The sequence below is a fragment of the Artibeus jamaicensis genome, unplaced genomic scaffold (genome assembly GCF_021234435.1).
Source record: "Artibeus jamaicensis isolate MK-2021 breed Jamaican fruit bat unplaced genomic scaffold, CSHL_Jam_final contig_335, whole genome shotgun sequence".
NCBI lineage: Eukaryota > Metazoa > Chordata > Mammalia > Chiroptera > Phyllostomidae > Artibeus > Artibeus jamaicensis.
Window position 1 is genome coordinate 7,170,814 of NW_026521800.1, and position 16,199 is coordinate 7,187,012.

The 16,199-nt window shown below is 36.7% G+C and overlaps 1 protein-coding gene across 1 annotated transcript in view; it reads left to right on the forward strand.

Annotated features, from left to right (window-relative positions):
• Positions 1-16,199, forward strand: part of SYCP2L (synaptonemal complex protein 2 like) — a 76,309-nt gene that overhangs the window by 15,893 nt on the left and 44,217 nt on the right. Inside the window, exons 10-15 of the mRNA XM_053664114.1 lie at positions 434-576; positions 2,351-2,403; positions 3,202-3,247; positions 4,966-5,058; positions 5,159-5,219; positions 12,483-12,622. Coding sequence (XP_053520089.1) covers positions 434-576; positions 2,351-2,403; positions 3,202-3,247; positions 4,966-5,058; positions 5,159-5,219; positions 12,483-12,622 — 536 coding nt within the window. The remainder of the gene's footprint in view (positions 1-433; positions 577-2,350; positions 2,404-3,201; positions 3,248-4,965; positions 5,059-5,158; positions 5,220-12,482; positions 12,623-16,199) is intronic.

Genomic DNA, 16,199 nt, shown 5'->3' on the forward strand with positions numbered 1-16,199 from the left:
TTTCATTCTGTTGTACCTATCCAGCTGCAACTTTCTTTTTGTCCTTAAAATTGAGATTTAAACATGTAGATATATGTAGTTTTTGTGTTTCTGCTGTGAAATGCCACAATTGATGTGAAGACAATCTTTCCAGTAGAAATATTTTTGAAAGGCTATTTGAAGAGATGTTTCTGATGGATGTTTTTATATATATAATATAAAATACAGAAATATAGTTCATTGAAGTTATTATGTGCTGACATACCGTTTAGATATTCTAATGGTTCTTAAATGTTTAATTTAAATAACTATAATTACTCTGAGATACATCTCGCTGCTAATAAGACACAATATTAGTCTTTTAAAGTGGGATTTCTTTGAGTGGGTGCTAATCTCTGGAACTCATTTCTTCCTTTGCTTTGTGTCCAGAATTGTCCATATTTTTAATCTCTAGATTATGGTCAGCAGGTTGCTCTTTCTGAAGCATTGTGTAGACTGACAACTAAAACATCAAGAGATGACCTTGTCCATCAGTGGTTTGAAGATGATGTTATTGCTGAAGCTTTCAAAAAAATTAAGGATCGAGAATTTGAGACGGTGCGATTCCTGGTCCTCAAAATTCCATTTAGTTTGTATTTACTAAGCATCCTCTCAGCAATTCCCTGTGATTAAGGGAGGGTTTTTTCCTCATTTGTGCTTAAGTTACCATTTTTAAACTTCCTTTTTCCCACCTATGTGAAACAATTTGAGGACAGTACAAATAAAATATTTGTGGGTCAAATGTGTGGATACAGATAGGACTTCTTTATAGGTAACTTAGAAGTTACTATATGTGAATTTGATGGATCCAGGAAGAGAAAATGTCATCGGGTGGGGGAGCAGTTATTCAATGAACCTCAAAGGGTGGGTAGAGATGGAGGAGAATAGAAAGTGAATTTCAGCCTTGCAGAGAGCAGCTGGTGAGATAACGGGAGGCTTACATTGGCATCCTGAACTCTAGTGGTAGAGGAGTAACACAGGGTGTTTGTGTTGGGACACTTTGGAGGGACAGTAATTTTCAGTGCATCCCATGAACCTGGGTTCACTGTGATTGTCTCCTCGAGTAGCACAAAAATAGCTTATGGCTTTGTTTCATGCTCACCTTCATCTTAAATAGCTAAAATGTTTTCTCTTTGTAAAAGTTCTGAAAATGAGGGTTGGACACTTAGGAAAAGGTAATGAACAAAGACTCTTAGGTTTAAACAGTTGTGCAATTAGGATTCTATTAAATCCAAACCTTTAAATATCATTAAATATATTACAATTGACTTTGAGCCTGTTGCCAGATCTGCAATAGTTAGGATTCAGCTTGTTTTAAATGGAAAGACCATGAGCCCTGGGAGTCCCCACTCCATGATTTATATATATTTTGATGTTTGCATTTTGGCAAGTTTACTTACAAAACCCAAGTGTCCTCATCTATAAAGTGGAAATGAAACTGACCTCAACATTTGGAGAATTAAATGAGAGAAAATGGAAGTGCCAGGAATGTTTCTTTTCTCCTCTGTGTCACTCCCTCATCTGCATGGAAATTTGGTGAGAATAGGACAAAAGTAATTATCTTGTTTTTCAAATCATACCCCCAACTCCAGAGCTATCAACTTCTTAATTGAACTGCTTGCATCTAAAGGCTCACATTCCTGTTGTCTATTTAGTGCTCAATATAGACACAGAATGCAAGACTCAATACTATCAACAGCCGGTCCTCAATGGCAAAAACCTGGATCAGTCTCTCCTTGGCTTTTGAATTCTGGAAGCAACAAATTTACCTTCCTAATAGGTGTAAGATTGGAGAGCTCTAAAAATATTCTTCATTGTTAGAGCATATACTGGAAGAGAAAATCCAGGAAGTAGCATGTAGGGTGTTCTGGGTAAGGAAAATGGCAGGTGATGTGTAAGTTTTATGGGTTTGTGATTGGCTTGTGCTGGACAGATGGGTTTGTGATTGGACAGATGTTAGGGAGATGGATGCCCAGTGGGTTAGTCAAATACCGTAATCTACTTCATCAGTAAGATGTGGTTTCTACTGCTACTTTTCTAACCAAGGGATACATAATTGTGCATGGAACTTTGAGAGATCTACACATTCCTCAGCTGAAAATCTCCTGGCTCAGGGATTCCTTCTAGAACATAATGTCTGGGGCCTCCTCTTTTGACATAAAGTATTGTTTTAGTTAACATGTAATAATGAATCTCTGTGAAGCCTTGTGATGTTACTAGATACTAGAAATTTTGAGGCAAACACTGGCTTCTAACATGCTGGTGAGGAAAGTACTATTTAACTAAGTCATCTTGATGTTTTATTTAAAAGTTTGTATTATTTACTTTGAAGGACAGTAGACTGTTTCTTAATTACCTGAACAACAGACTTGGTGACCAAAGAAGGTAAGATGTTTCTCTGAGCCTTATTTTATTGACTAATTATATCCTGAAAATGTTTAATATAAAATAATCCAGGATCTATTTTATAATATTTTGGGACAGAGTATACTGCATACTACTGAGTTATTTATTGCATAGAAACCTTAGATTAGATGCATTCTGCCTATTGACTTATTTGTGTGTTTAAAAATAATCTCTATCGGCCCTGGCTGGTGTGGCTCAGTGGATGTGAGTACTTGCCAGTTCAATTCCTTGTCATGTACATATCTGGGTTGTTGGCCAGGTTCTCACTGGCAGCAAGCAAGAGACAAGCAATTGATGTTTCTCTCCTTTTCTTTCTCCCTCCCTTCTCCTCTCTGAAATTTACTGTAGATTAAAAAAATAATCTCTATCAGTCTTTTAGCATATTTATGATTTGGAATATTTTTAATATTACATCCTCTGGGAAGAGTTTATGAAGAGTGATTTTCTACAGTCTTGAGGTCACAAGGGGAAGGCGTATTATGGACAGTAAAGTCCATGATGGGAAGATATTTGCTAAATTCACTCCTTTCATTGGTAATTTTGCCAAGTGACTGGGCTGAGGTATAGTACCAATGAACCTGGCTTGTAGACTGCCAGATGGAGACTTGGGATCTAGCCATAGAAGATCCCCATTGCAGAGTTGAGGTCCCCTTCTATATCTTGTATAAGGAGACTTGATGGCATACCCTCTTCATAAATGCTTGTTTGTAGAACATCTGTAGGCTGTGCTTGGGTTCCACCCATCTTTTCACTTTTTAATTGTGAATTGTTTTACAGGGTCTATTCATTTCCATGTATTGCGGCTTTTGCTGATGGGCATGAGGTATGTTTCTATTTCCTGGGGGTAGTGAGGGTGGTATGTGATGAAACTCAGAGTTAGGTTTGCTCAGTAAGTGGCCATGCTGCTCTTGCCACTCAGAAGAGCTTTGTAGAAAAGGCAGCTCACTTCTGGTTGAGGCCTCAACTCTGAAGCTCATTGTCCCTTTCCTCTGTCTTCTCATACTGTAACTAGGGTGCATTACCATTGAGTTTAAGGGTCCTATTGTTACTACTAGATAAAGAAATTTTAGGGTTTATATCCATTCATGTGCTCAACTACAGAAATTTTAGGGTTTATATGCATTCATGTGCTCAACTACAGGAACCTTATTTTACTGTGTTAGTGGGTAACATTCACATCTAGGTAAAAGGGAAAAAGACAATTATTTTGCTTCTTTCCACACAGTTGATGCTTCTTACTCCAGCCACAGCAATTGGGGCCATTTTCCTTTTCATAAGTAATTCTACTATGTACTTCATAGTCCAAACTTGAGCATCCTCTTTTTACTCCTTCCTTTGATTTCTAAAGGAACAAGGTCCTTCATGTATAGGCATCCCAATCTGCAACATCTCAATTTTGGTGTAAAATCTCAAAAGATCTTTGAACTTTGACCTTGTTGGAGGTTTTCTTAACCATGTCTTCAGAGTTTCCTAATTAATAATTTCTTTGTTTGGGTTCCGTACCTGTGCTTGGTCTCTGTGAACTGTGTCTGCAACTCATGACTACTCTGTAAATTCCTCTCTAGAACTGATTTTGATGGCTTGATTCCCATATCTGTATTCTACTTTTCCTTCTAATTGTCTGAGTGGTTCAATCTCTGCTGGGTTCTTCTTCTTTCTTGGACTTCTAGATTTCCGTCAGCTGCAGTCAGGGTCTGTCCATTGGATTCCAGTAACATACATTGTAGGTTAAAACTTTTATTCAACTCTATAGCTATAAAAACGTAGGCACATATGATGGAAAGGTGTCCAAGAAATACAATTTATTGGAAAAACAGGAGGTAGAAGAGTAAGTTCAGTGTTTGCTTCATTGTTGTGGAATAAAAACTCTGTATTTCCTGATATATGTCTAGAAAAATCAGGAAAAACTCTGTATTTCCTGATTACATGTCTACAATACGTCTGGGAGAAAACAAAGGCATTGTTAATGGTGCCTATGGGAAGGTACCTATGGGCAGTAAGTAGAGAGGCAGAGAAGGGGAAGCTTGCTGTTTCTATCAACACCATACTGCTTGACTCTTTCTTTTTACTATAAGTATATATTTATTTTATAATAATTAAAATGAAGGTAACTTGAAATCTTCAATCTTAGCTCTATCCTAATAGACAGTAAGTTAGGAGACAAATCACCACTTCTATCTGATCACAGTTCTTTCTTTGCTAGAAGTTTCCATCCGTATGCAGTGTGGATTGTTACTGCTTAAACACAGAACTGTCTTCACTACGGTTTCACTAGGAAAAAAAGTTTGTGTGGATAGAGCCATCTGACATATTTAAATATCTTATTAAATAGCTAACGATAGTAGGATTTTTCATAAATAGTTTAGTTGTATAAAATTGAGATCTTCCTTTTGTTTTGTTGAAATGAGTAAGGCAATAAAGACACTCTATAATATTAGTGTTTTAGGAAAACAGAAGTTCTGTTTTTAATGGAAAAGTTTTCATCTGAACCTTTGACATAATATTTATGTGTGTAATTAATGCTGGAATTGTATCTTACAGATGAGAAAACCAGCAGATGAAAAATTAGAGAAATTTTGGATTGATTTCAACTTAGGAAGTCAGAGTGTAACTTTTTATATAAATAGTACTGAGGTAATCACATTTGATTTCTGTTTAAACTTAAGCACTTAGAGATTGTTCATATGCAAATATGTGTTATGTGCTCATGAATTTCACTTATTTTTCTTCCAAGAGTGCTTTGTGGGACTCAGTAATACTTTTGAAGGAAGAAGTGATTAATTTCAGCATAATAGGTAAGATGATAAACTATTGAACATTTAGTTCAGAGTACTATTTCTGTTCATAGTTGCAGTATGTGTTTAGTCACTTACAGAGAAGACTTGGTGCACTGATGTGGAAGTATAGTGGAAGGAGCAGTGGGTTGGGGGCTAGCTCACTGCTAGGCTCTCTGCAGGGGCACAGGACTGCTGATTTCTTCGCTTTGTGACTTTGGGATATCGTTACTTGCCTAATTTTCTCTACTTGCCTGGTTTTCTCATTGTGAAAATTGTGTAGTTTTTCAAAATATTAAAAATAAAACTACTATGTGATCTACCAATTTCACTTCTGGGTATATATCTGGAAGAATTGAAAATAGGACTTGAACAGATATGAGTATTTATAGACCCATGTTAATTGTAGCATTAGTCACAATACCTAATGTGTGGAAGCTACCTAAGAGCCCATCAGTGGATGAATAGATAAGCAAGATGGGGCGTATACATATGATAGAATATTATTTTAGCTTTAAAAAGGAAAGAAATTCTGACACATGGGACAACATGCATGAACCTTGGGGACATTATGCTTAGTGAAATCAACCAGTCACAAAAACACAAATACTGTATGATTCCACCTATATAAGGTATCTAAAGAAGTCAGATTGATAGAGACTACAGAATGGTTACCAGGGTCTGTGGGGAGGAGAAAGTGGGGATGGTTGTTTAGTGGGTACCATTTCAGGTTTATAAAATGAAAAGGTCCTAGAAGGCAGTTGTACAACGATATATACTTTACACTACTGAACTATACATCTAAGAATTCTTAACATGGCAAATATTATTTTTTGTACCACAATTTAAAAAAATGCATGTAGTACCTGTCCTTCCCTTCCTACATATTTTTAGTAATAATGAGTGTATATGGTTATGTGCCATTTCTGTCTAAATATCATCGCCCTGGCACCCTCCTCTTAAACCTCCATTACTCACCTCTCTTCTCAAATTGGTAGGTAGGTTTGAGGGACATGAAATCAGGAGTGATCCTTTTCTGGGTGGGTACAAGTAACCTATTAGTCCAGTTCAGCATTTCAGCTATACTCACTCTTGAACATCTATCAGGATTCCTAAACTGGGTCTTTAAAAAATGAAAGCATGTTTTTAAAAGTAATTTAGTATGTTTAACATTTTAAAGGTAGTTGGGTTTATTAAAGGTTAAAAACTAAGTGTTATGTGATAATATGGATATTATACTTCACATCTTTCCACAGAGAATTTAGACCAGCTTGCATATTTACACCAAAATAATAAAAATGGAAGATCAATAACACAGACAAGAATAACAAAAACGTCTGCCATGAAGGCTAGTCTAAAGTAGACACCATGGATATTCATATTTGGTGCTCAGCTTCCTGAAAACAGGATGAAAAGTGAAAACCTAATCTGTAATACAATTCTTTCTCATCATACAAGTCCTGGGGAGAACAAAGCCTTCTTAACCTTGAACCTGTAACTGAAGGCTCTCTCATGGACCCCTTAGGATGAGGTAATTCTTTCTCAGCCCTAAGTTTCCCTTAAATTTTTTTGTGTATATAAGCTAAATTCATCATTTTGTTAAATGATAATTTTTGAAAAGATGTAATCATGATCCTCATACAAATTTATTAAATGAATGTGAGTTTCAGATTTTATTTAATTTATTAATTGAGGAAGTCAGTGAGATGTAATAAACACTTCAAAGGAGAATTTAAAACCACACATATATATAAACAATACTGAAATTAGTTTACAAATATATTTAAGACTAGGCAATTGCATTCCACAGACACAATTAATTTGAATTACTAAGGACAAGAATAATTTATATTATTATTAGTTTTCTATAACTCACAGATTTGTGAAATAGCTCAAAGACCATGAAGAGTACAGATAACCCAGGAAGGATTGTAGACAGGCACCCAGGAGCTTTTTGGCCCATTTCAAATGTTTTAGTTTTCTGTATTGGTTCTTTTCAATGCATGTGAGAATTTGTTTTAATGTGCAGCCACTTTTAGTTTCTCCTGTTGGATATTATTGGAAAAAGAGGGAAACTTTGGGACTGTGATATTTGAAGTGGTAAAGCAGATGGCAGAAGAGGAGGAGAGACTTTTCTAGTGGAACTCTGGGAAATGAAGGGAAGATGAAATGAAGGAGCCTAGATTTTGGAACTGTACCAGTTGACCTCTGAGGAGTCTGAGAGTTGGAAGAACTGAGAGAAAGGGTAAAAGAAAACTCTTCACTCACAACACTTCAGACAACAAACGTTGTCAATTCTTAACCTCAATTCTGAGGCTAACTACCTGGAGTTAGTGCAGACCCCACAGGTTGAGGGCTCAGTCCCACAAAACTGCCCCTGCTAATCATAAGGCCCAGATGGCCACCTGTACTTCTGACCAACTAGATACAAACTGGGGTTTCCACAACCTTCTCTTCAGTTTTGATAATTTGCTATAATAGCTCACAGAACTCAGGGAAACACTTATTCAAATTGCCAGTTTATTAAATTAAAGGGTATAGATGAACAGCTAGGTAAAAGAGGTACACAGGGCAAGATCCACATGTGCCCTGAATGCAGGAGCTTCTGTCCCTATAAAATTAAGGTGCTCCATCCTCCAGGACCAAGGATATATTTACCAACTTTGAAGCTCTACCAACCTCTACCTTAGGGATTTTTGTGGAGGCTTTATCACATAGGCATGATAGATTATTAACTAAATCTCTGGCCCCTTTCCCCTGGAGCTTGAGTGGTGGGTCTGAAAGTTCTAACCCTCTAATCATGCCTTAGTCTTTCTGGGACCAGCCCCCATCCTAATGCCATCAGAGATCCTCCAGCCAGCAGTCACCTCGTTAGCATGCAAAAGACATTTGTCACTCAGGGAATGCTAAGAGTCTTAGTTCTTCAGTCAGGAACAGGGGTCAAAGACCAACTATTAGAAGAAAAGGTGCTTCTAGCACTCAGGAAATTACAAAGATTTTAGGAGCTCTGTGTCAGGAACCCAGGCAGAAGCCGAATATATAGTTCTTATTGTGTCACAGATGGGAAAACTTAGCAGTTAAGTAATCACAGAATTGAAAAGACAGGATACACTAGTTGGGAGTACCTCCTATCTCTAGTACAGAGATGCAGGTTATAAATAGCTCACCAGAAATGTAAATTAAGTGTAATCATAAATATAAGTTAAAAACAACTTATGTTGTCATTACCTGTTATTGTAGATGTAGAAAAGATGCTATCCAGAACCCACTTACGATAAAACTCTCAGCGAAGTGGGAATAGAAGGATCATGCTGTTACCAAAACCAGCCAGTGGGGAGGTCCCACCACTTGCTGCTGAACAAGCAAAACTCTGGAGACAGAGTTTGGTGGAAAGGAAAAGGAATCTTTTACTTAATGACCATACCATTTGAAATAAAGGCAAGTTTCTGATTCAAAGCCCATTCCCCCTAAGATATCCAAATAAAATTACCGTCCCACTCTCTGCCAGGCCAGATCAGTTGTAGGCTGCACCCAGAATTCATTTCCCCATTTAAAAATACTGGGAAAATGCAGGTGGCTGCAGCATACTTCTTGTCATGGTTTGCCCCAGGCATCCTTTGGAGTCTGTGTGTACTGGCCGAAGTCCCACTGGTGGCATGCTGCTCCTCCTTGGCTTCTGCCCACCAGTCCAGCACTTGCTCCCTGTCTCTTCAGCATCAGCTTACCAGTTCAGCTGTGCTCCTGGTCAGGCAGGCCTGTACAGCTCTCACTCCAGTCTTCAGTGCTGCTGCAGCTTCTCATGCTTGGAAGGGGTGTGAGGCTAGTGCCCCACCACATGGGTTCCAGGGCCCACCAGCCCCAGCCTCCTTCCCTTGTACCCCACCTGCCCAGTGCCTGCTGTGCTTCTGGCCAGGCAGGCTATGGACACTTGGGGAAGGGTGCTGGGAATGCTTATGGACTATGTGGTCTGCAAAAATCACTGGCCCGGGAACTGAAGCCCCTGGTGTCCGGCCAGACCAGCAAGGCCAGGGGAAAGCAAGAGTTCCTTGTTTTCATACTCTGCTCTTTTAAATATGTCCCCCAGAATACCCTGTGTGATGGAAGCAGATAGGAGGGTATATCCCTCTGTCCAATCACCTCCCTAGCCCGACATGCACCCTGTACACCTCTTCCTGCTGAATTATGATATGTTGCCTTGGTTGACAGGACAACACATGCTCCTTGGCATGACCACACTGTAGCTGCTACTTATGCACAGACCTCTGTGCTTCCCAACCCTGCCCCCATTTCCAGTAGGGGGTCCCCCTATTATAATACCTCAATATAATAAAGGCCACATATGGAAAACCTACAGCCAGCATCACGCTCAATGAGCAAAAACTAAAAGCATTTCCTTTAAGATCAGGAACAAGACAGTGGTGTCTGCTTTCACCTCTCTTGTTCAACATGGTACTGAAATCCTAGCCACAGTGATCAGTCATGAAGAAGAAATAAAAGGCATCCAAACTGTTACTATTAATTTAAGATACATAAAACATTGCTGATGTTGATGTTACTATTAATTTAAGATACATAAAACATTGTTCACTCTAAATGAACATTTTAGAAGAACTTCATGGGTTTTCTGACTAAGGTACCCCTAGCATTGTTTTTTATTGTTTAAGTCCCTGAACTCCAGATGTTGCTACTGTAATGGTTTTCTGGAACCAACTTGCCAAAGTTAGTATAATTTTTTTCCTTCAAAGTTAATATTCTGTACTTCATTAACATATCAGTTTTCTGTGAGATTATGATTTATGGTGTGCCTCACAGTGTCTGAAGGAGGTAGGTATTACTTTTCTATTTTTATAGCCAAGGACACTGAAGATTGTCTAGCAAATTCTCCAAGCAACACCTTAGTTTTGTATGAAACTTCTTGCTAAGAAGTTGGCAGTGTTTTAGTAGTATGTTGAATACTTGGTGTGGCCTTTAGGTAATTTCTTCTGATGCTTGTATGTTTGTGTTGAGCTGTACAACCTAACTAGATGTATACTTTTAGATATTACTTTTATTGCAGTGTTTCATAGACTTTTCCTGTAGTGACTAGATATTCAGCAAGACCAGTATTTTGGGGGATTAATGAGCTTTTTTCTAGGCCAACATTGTCCTATAGAAACATAATATGAGCCACATATTTAATGTTAAATTTTCACATAGCCACATTAAGAAGTTGCTTTAAGTGGACTAATTTTAATAATATACATTTAACTCAACATATAAAAATATCAACTTTCAAACATGTAATGAATATGGAAAATTGATCAGATATTTTACTCTCTTTTTTTGTACTGAGCCTTCACAGATTAATGTGTAATTTATGTTTATGGTGCACTTCAATTTGTACCAGCCGTGTTATAAGTACTCAGTAGCCACAGATCCAGACCTAGGTGTGTCTCACTCTTTTCCTCTTTCCATTCTCAACAGTTTGTGACTTTAGCTTTGCTCACTCTTTCATAGACTGTACTCTTTTTTTCCTCAAGCTGTTTCCAATTCAGCATGCACTTACTGTGGCTTATTCTTGGGCTTCCCTTTAATTTTTTTGTCTAAGCCTGCAATCTTCAATATTTTTCATCTCATGGCACACAGAAACTAATTACTAAAATTTTGTAGCATGCCAAAAAATATGTATTTTGCTCATCTGTCAAAAATGGGTAAAATTTTGATACCTACAGTTTTTGCTCCAAAGTGACTTTTTTAAAAAGCAGGTACCTATACTTGTATATAAGGATTTTTGGCACCAAGAATTAACCAATCAGATATGACCTTATTATGTGATGTGACCAATAGAATGTCACTTTCTTAAGGCATATATATATATATACACACACACACACACATATATATACACACACACACACACATACATACACACACACACACACACATATATTTCAAGACAGGGAATTCACTCTGGATGGCTATTGTTATGTCGGCTATTGTCATTAAAAATTTTTTATTTTCATTGTATTTTTTCCCATTACCATTTATTCCCGTTATGGCTGTTATCATTTTTGTTTGTTTGTTTGTTTGACAGTCTAAGGAAAAAGAGGTCAGTGCCCCTGACTAAATAGTTAGGTACTGCAAGTTTTAAAAAATTCTTGTAGCACACTGGTTAAAAATCAGTGGTCCAAGCTATTTTCTGTTCTAAACCAATTACTATTTGTCAGTAAAGGGCTGGTGTCCTGGAAGGGGACCCTCAAGGAGACTGTTGTTTGAGGAACAGGACTGTCTGTGATGTTTCCATTTCTCCTGTTTAAGTGGAGGCCATTGAAAGGCAGGTAGATTATTTCATTTTGCATATTGTGACCATTGACATTTAATCTAAATTTTAGAAATGAGTGGGATCTGGGAGAGAAAAAGAATGAGAATGAATGTTACCCTTCACATAATTGGGATGTAAAACATCTGTTGTAAATGATAGCATTATATTTAGAAAATACTCTTTGAAAAATGGATTGAGTTTTAGAAGGCAAAGCTATCTCCATTGCTGTGTAGTTAAGATCAGTTACTTTCTTTTCTGCCAAATTAACCACTTAATCATATTGTGTGTGTCTATAAACACACATGAATCTAATAAAAGTAACTTCAAAGTAGCTTTTAAAATATTTCTTTTTTTAATTTATTTTTTATTGATTATGCTGTTACAGTTGTTCTATTCCCCCCTTCATTCCCCTCCACCCTACCCCCCTGTCCCCACCATTACCCCCCCTTTAGTTTATGACCATGTGTCTCAAGTTCTTTAGATTCTATATTTCCCATACTATTCTTGCCCCGCCACCTATTTTCTATCTACTGTCTATGCTACTTATTTTCTGTACCTTCTCGCCCCTTCTCCTCCTCCCACTCCCCTGTTGCTAACCCTCCCTTAAAATATTTCTTTTCACCCTGCCTGGTGTGGCTCAATGGATTAGGTGCCTGCCTGCAAAACAAATGGCACTTGTTTGATTCCCAGTCAGGGCGTATGCTTGGGTTATGGGCCAGGTCCCCATTTGGGGGGGTTGCTGTGAGAAGCAACTACACATTAATGTTTCTCACCCTCTCTCCCACCCTTCCCCTCTGTCTAAAAATAAATAAATAAAATATTTTAAAAGGACACATTAAAATATTTCTTTTCTTCCAATAATTGTAGGAAAATCTGGACAGTTGACAAATATCACAGTATATTTATAAAATTATAAAATTATAAAAATGTAAAATAAAACTTAGAGTTGTTAATATACACTAGTATATTTTATTTTTTTCTAGAAACTGAAAAGAAGATATTCATCATTTACCTGAAGCCTATTAATATCAGAAACCGAGAAGTGAGGAAAATAGAAATCCATTTTGATTTGCAATTCAACATATCACAAGCTTCCATTAAAGCTTTAGGAGAAGACAAACAGGTGGCAGGTTTAATTCTCTTTAATTATTTTACTGTGTTAGTATGTTTTCATGTCTCTTAAATTTCCATGTTGGATTTTTTTAATTGAAATATAACTGACATATAATATGTCACTCATATAACGATGTTCCAGTCTGTGAGAGACTTGATAGATGAGGGTGGTTCCACAGTATTATAATGGAGCCGAAAAGTTCCTATCACCAAGTGACACTGTAGCCTTCATAACATCATCATCATAGTGCAATGCATTACATATGTGTTCGTGGTGATGCTGGTGTAAACAAACCTATTATTGCACAGTCGGTTACATAAAAGCATAACACATGCAATTATGTATAGCACATAATGATAAGTGACAATATTATTGACATATATTTACTACTCTATATTTTTGTTTCTTTTTTAAAGTACAATGAAGTTTATGTATTTTTTATTATTTAAATTATTTTATTGTCGTTCAGTTACAGTTGTCTGTATTTCCTCCCCACCCTTCACTGCCTCCCATTTTTGTTTCTTTAGAATACTCTTTCTCCTTACTGAAAAAAGAACTTTGCTGTAGAACAGTATGCTGTGTTATGCTGGCAGGAGCCTCATAAATCTGGTGTTTACTGTGTCTTTTGATTACATCACTTTAGGGTGTGTTTGTTTTAATCTCACATTGTTTTTGTACAGTAACTTGCTGTACAGGATTGTAGCTAAGATCAGCAGAATCTACCATATAGCATAGGTGTGTAGTAGGCTACACTATCTAGGTTTGTGTAAGTGTACTTGATGTTCACACAGTGATGACATCACCTAGTGATGCACTTCTCAGAATGTAGTAAGTGGTGCATGAATATTAGTTTCAGGTGTACAGCATAGTGATTCAGTATTTGTGTATATAGCAAAATGATTACCACAATAAGTCTAATGAGCCGTTGCCATAATTAAAGAGTTTTTCTTGTGATGAGAACTTTTAATTTACTCTCAGCAGTTTTCAAACATGCAATTTCTAATTCTCCCTTTAGGTCTTTTAATATTCGCTTTATATAGGTAGGTGTTCCTATGTTAGGGGCATAAACATGTATAAATATTGTATTGTGCTGATACGACTGACCCCTTTATCATGAACTTTCCTTGTTTCTTATTACAGTGACCCCTCACCTATCATGGGAGTTATGTTCCAGAGACCCCCCCCTTGATAGGTGAAAATCCATGAAGTGGTGGCATTATATTTATTTTATTATTTATGTATATTTTAAGGCTTTATAAACCCTTCCCACATTCCTATAAACCTTTCCCGCTATCTTATTAACCTTTCCCATACTCTTATAAACACTCCATATGCTCTTAAACACTTTCTACACTCAAACCTATGTAATTTTAACAACATGTAAAATTCTATATGGGCACTCACTAGTGAAGTATACAGTCGTCCCTCACTTTATCATGATTCACTTATTGTGGCTTCATTGTGTCTCGGGTTTTAACCTGTGATATAGTGAAGCCGCAATAAGTGAACCACGATATAACAAGGGACGACTGTACAGCCTTTGCATGAAAGTCTATTTTGTCTGATACAACTATAGCTACTCCAGTTTTGCTTTGCTTTCCATTGGCATGGAATATCTTTTCCATCCCTTCCCTTTCAGTGTATGTGTGTCCTTACATCTGAAGTGAGTCTCTTTAAGGCAACATATAGATGGGTCTTTTAAAAAAAATCTATTCAGTGACTATGTCTTTCGAATGGAGAATTGAACTTATTTACATTTAAAGTTATTGATAGGTACATGCGGATTGCCATTTTGTTCTTTTTTTGTGGCTGTTTTGTACATCCTCTGTTCCTTTCTTCTCTTGTTCTATTTATGTGTGATTTGATGATTTTCTATAGTGGTATGTTTAGATTCCTTTTTAAAAAATCTTTTTTTAGTATGTCTACTATAGTTTTTTGCTTTGTTACTATGAGGCTTATATAAAGCAACTTGTGACAGTCTGTTTTTAAGTTGATAACAATTTAAGTTGAGTTACATTCAGATACTCTACATTTTTACTCTTCCTTCCATGTTTTATATTTTTGATGTTAAAATTTACATCTTTTGTCTTGCATATTCCTTAACAAAGTATTGTAGTTATAATTACTTTTATTCTTTTATCTTTTTTAACTTTCATATTAGCTTTATGAGTAATTATAACATTAGATTATTTACATTAGGTTGTTCTGAGTTTAACTATATATCTACCTTTACCAGTGAGATTTATAGTTTTATATATTTTCCTGTTACTAATTAGCACCCTTTAATTTAAGCTTAGAGAGACCTTTTAACATTTCATATAAAGATGGTTTAGTAATGATGAACTCCTTTAGCTTTTGCTTTTCTGGAACACTTTATCTCCACATTTGAATGACAGCATTGTCAGATAGGCTATTCTTGGTTGGAAGTTTTTTTTCTTTCAGCTCTTTTAGTATATTGTGCCACATACCCTTGGCCTGCAGATTTTCAGTTGAGAAAACTGACGGTCTTAGATGGGTTCCTTTATATGTAACAAGTTGTTTTGGGGTTTTTTTTTTTGCTGCTTTTAAGATTCTTTTTTCATCTTTAACTTTTGACACTTTAATTATAATGTATCATAGTGTGGGTCTTTTGGCTTCTTTTTTTCTTTTCTTTCTTTCTTTCTTTCTTTCTTTCTTTCTTTCTTTCTTTCTTTCTTTCTTTCATTCATTTCTTTCACCCTTTTGAGTTTTCTGGATCTGGATGTCTATTTCCTATTCCATGTTAGAGAAGTTTTGAGCCATTATTTCTTCAAATAAACTTTCTGCCCCTTTCTCTCTTGTCTCCTTTTGACCCCTATAGTGAATGTTTGTCCACTTGATGTTGCCTCATAAATACCTTATACTATCTTCACCTTTTTCATTATTTTTCTTTTTGCTGTTCTGATTGGGCAAGTTTTACTGTCTTAAGGTTCAGTGATCGATCCTTTCTTTCATCTCTCCTGCTGTTGAACATCTGTAGTGTGTTTTTCAGTTTAGTGGCAGTATTCTCAAGGTCTGTGACTTCTGTTTGGCATTTTCTTATATTTTTAATGTTTCCTATAAAGTTCTCACTGTGTTCATCCATTATTTTACCATTGATGAGTATTTTTATGACCATTATTTAAAAATGTTTATCAAGTAAATTGCTTTCTATGCATTAGATAAAATAGCCACCTCTCCCAATCTGAAGGAGTGGTTTCATAAAGAGATGAATCTTGTTTCTCAACTCTGCCCTAGCTCTTCATTTTCTCTCAATCCTGTGAAAGTCTAAGCAGCCTGTCATTTTTAGAGGCTCCTAGTATTTGAAGTTGTGCCAAGAACTGTCAGCATCCTAAAGGGAAAGATCTCAGTCAACACCTAGATTCAGGCTGATTAGAAAACAGACCATCAGCCAGCAGCTTTTAAAGTATGAAGATATTTACAGTCCTCTGGAACTATGAGTGTGAGTGCAAGCCCCACTGTCTACTAGAACCAAGTGATCTAGAGGTGGACCCTGGGTGGCAGCCACAAAAATTGGGGTGCTAAGTGACAGTACAAGCTTCTTTCTGGAAGATAGTAGTGAGCTGTA